The 2,472-nt window shown below is 69.1% G+C and overlaps 1 protein-coding gene across 1 annotated transcript in view; it reads right to left on the bottom strand.

The window, feature by feature from the left end:
* MNEG_12702 (hypothetical protein) overlaps nucleotides 1–2,010 on the bottom strand; it is a gene marked incomplete at both ends in the record, with an annotated part of 4,372 nt that extends 2,362 nt beyond the window's left edge. Inside the window, 5 exons of the mRNA XM_014038826.1 lie at nucleotides 332–409; nucleotides 600–720; nucleotides 1,063–1,211; nucleotides 1,424–1,592; nucleotides 1,991–2,010. Of these exons, the coding sequence (XP_013894280.1) occupies nucleotides 332–409; nucleotides 600–720; nucleotides 1,063–1,211; nucleotides 1,424–1,592; nucleotides 1,991–2,010 (537 nt within the window). The remainder of the gene's footprint in view (nucleotides 1–331; nucleotides 410–599; nucleotides 721–1,062; nucleotides 1,212–1,423; nucleotides 1,593–1,990) is intronic.
* Between the last annotated feature and the right edge of the window lie 462 nt (nucleotides 2,011–2,472).

Raw genomic sequence — 2,472 nt, 5'->3', positions numbered from 1 at the left:
CCACCGACGGACGCGCGGGCCGACTCGAAGACGAGCGCCGTGGAGCCGCCGGCCTCGACCAGCGCGAGCCGCACGCCCATCTTTATGTTGGTGGCGCGCCACATGAAGTATGCGCCGCCCTGTGGGATGGGTTTTTTGTATAACGGAGAGAGGACTGCCATCGACCGGAATCCAGAAAGCACAGGTCACTGGAAGGTGAGCACCCTGCATGTGCACACTCACACACACACACACACACACACACACACACACACACACACGCGCGCGCGCGTGCGCCCACGCAAACACGCACGCATGAGCGTGCTTGTGAGCCTTGCGCGCGAGCTCTCACCTGCACCAGCGCGCTGATGGCCTCAACGGGGTCCTCGGCCTCGTCTATGGACCGCAGCAGCCGCACAGCCTGCCCCACCTGCGCGGCGGCAGCCCAGGCGGAAGGAGGGAGGAGCAGATTGCACGCAGCAGTGTGAGGAAGGCGGAACGGAGGGGGCAGGCGCGACGGAGGGGAGCGGGTCGGCCGGTTGCCAGCCACTGGCAGGTTTCGAGGCTCAGAATAAATCATGCAGGCGCACTCCGGAGCATACGGCCTGCATGGCAGGCACTCGCACGCGCGTGCGTGCGCTGCGGAGGGTCAAGTGCGGGGTCGGGTGGGTGGTGCTCGCCTGCGCCGGCCGCATGTGCTGCAGGAGCGCCGTCCCCGCGGCGCTCATCCACAGGGCAGACCTGCGGGAGACGAAGGGGTGATGTGTGAAGCGATGACGTCATCTGTGTACAACAGCGGGCGTGTGCGGAGGTCGCAGGCCACTGAGGGCGGCAAGGCTTCAAATGAGATGCCGCGCCAGCTGCCTCGGCCGGGTCACGGGCGCCCCCGGACCGGCGGCGCCCTGCGGCGTCGTCCGCCCGGCCGCCCTTCGGCCTCGATGGGCCGCCCCGCCCACACCTCACGCGAGCTGCAGACGGCGACTGCAAGCAAGACAGCAAACCGAGAAACCCCGTCCGCCGTTTCTGGCCGCGGCTGCCGCCGCTGCCACCGCAGCAGCGGCAACAGCAGCTGCTGCTGCGCACCTGCTCTCGCCAAAATCGTAGGGCTCCCGCCTGGCCAGCACCAGCGCCCCTAGCGGGGCACCCCCGGGCGGTCCCACGGGCACTGCGGCAAGGCTGCGGAGGCCGCACTCCTTGTACAGCCGCGCAAAGTCGGTGGGCAGCGCGTCCGCCTGGGGGGGCCATTCAAAGAGAGAGAGAGAGAGAGTGTGTGGGTGTGTGTTTGTGTGTGTGTGTGTGTGTGTGTGTGTGTGTGTGTGCGCGCGTCGGCGTCGGCGGCCGGAGAGCGTATGCGCCGCCACCCCGTTACAAAGATACCCCCAAGATTCCGACCTGGCCACCGCCGCGGGCATCTTTCGCCCCACCTCCACCCCCGAATACACACCTGCTTCGCGTCCGGCACGATCAGCCAGCGCCCGCCGCCGGCGCGCAGGCAGACGGCGGACCACTCGAACCCCCGCATCACGACAGACCGCTCGAGCGCGGCCGCGCCGGGGCCGTGGGCGGCGAGGAGGGCGGCGCATTCTGGGTCCTCTGGGTCAAACGCGAAGATTCTGTGACGTGTTAGATGTGATATTGGGCGAGCGAAACAGCGGGGCGGGGAAAGCGGGTCGGCCAGCGGGAGAGTGAGGTGGGGCGCGGGGACGAACGGCGCCTGCGCGGCGCGATTGAGCCGGGGCGTTCGTGCGTGGATGGGGTGGGGGACATGGCCATCGCCGGGGCGATCGGTTGGCGCGGGGGATGCAATCGCGCCACCGATTCGGAAAATCGCCGTGTAATATATAATTGGGGCCCGCAGTCAAAGCGGCGCGCCGCTCGGGGCCCGGCGGTCTCTCTAAACCGCCCATGACATCATCCGATGACAAGAGGCTACGCCGCCGGGCGCGGCCCCCGGCCTCGGAGGGCTCTGGAGCCCGCATGACTAACGCGGCGGTTGGTTGGGCGATCGCACCCGACGGTGTCCGCGCCCATGTGCTCCGCTAGCTGCTCGGCGGCCTCCGGCAGCGCCAGCAGCGGGTGGCAGTCGATGAGAGCAAGGGCCTGCTGCAGTTCATGGACCTGGGGGGACACATGTGGAGGCCGGCATGACGTGTGCAGGGCACAATGAGTGGTAGTCGCGGCACCTCCCGCCCGTTTGCGTCCCTGGTGTCGCCAAAGGCGGCTGCTCCCACACGCGATCGGCATCACGCAACGCATGCTGCGGGGGGGGCGCCGCGGCGGGCTTGTTTGTGGCCGGCCGCGAGGCTGGGGGGCGCGGCTCGTGGCGAGGGCGCTAGCTGCCTGGGCTTGGCCAGGTGTGCCAGCCGTGCCTAGGGCGGCGCAAACTCTCAGGCGCGATCCGCGACGGCCGCGCGCGGATCGCGGCGTGCGGGGCCTGGCGGCGGCGGCCGCACCTTGCTGACGACCTCTAGCTTGACAGAGTCTTCTCTTATG

The sequence above is a fragment of the Monoraphidium neglectum genome (assembly GCF_000611645.1).
Source record: "Monoraphidium neglectum strain SAG 48.87 unplaced genomic scaffold scaffold03387, whole genome shotgun sequence".
NCBI lineage: Eukaryota > Viridiplantae > Chlorophyta > Chlorophyceae > Sphaeropleales > Selenastraceae > Monoraphidium > Monoraphidium neglectum.
The sequence above is the reverse complement of the archived record's forward strand: the minus strand, read 5'-3'. Positions and strand labels throughout refer to the sequence as shown.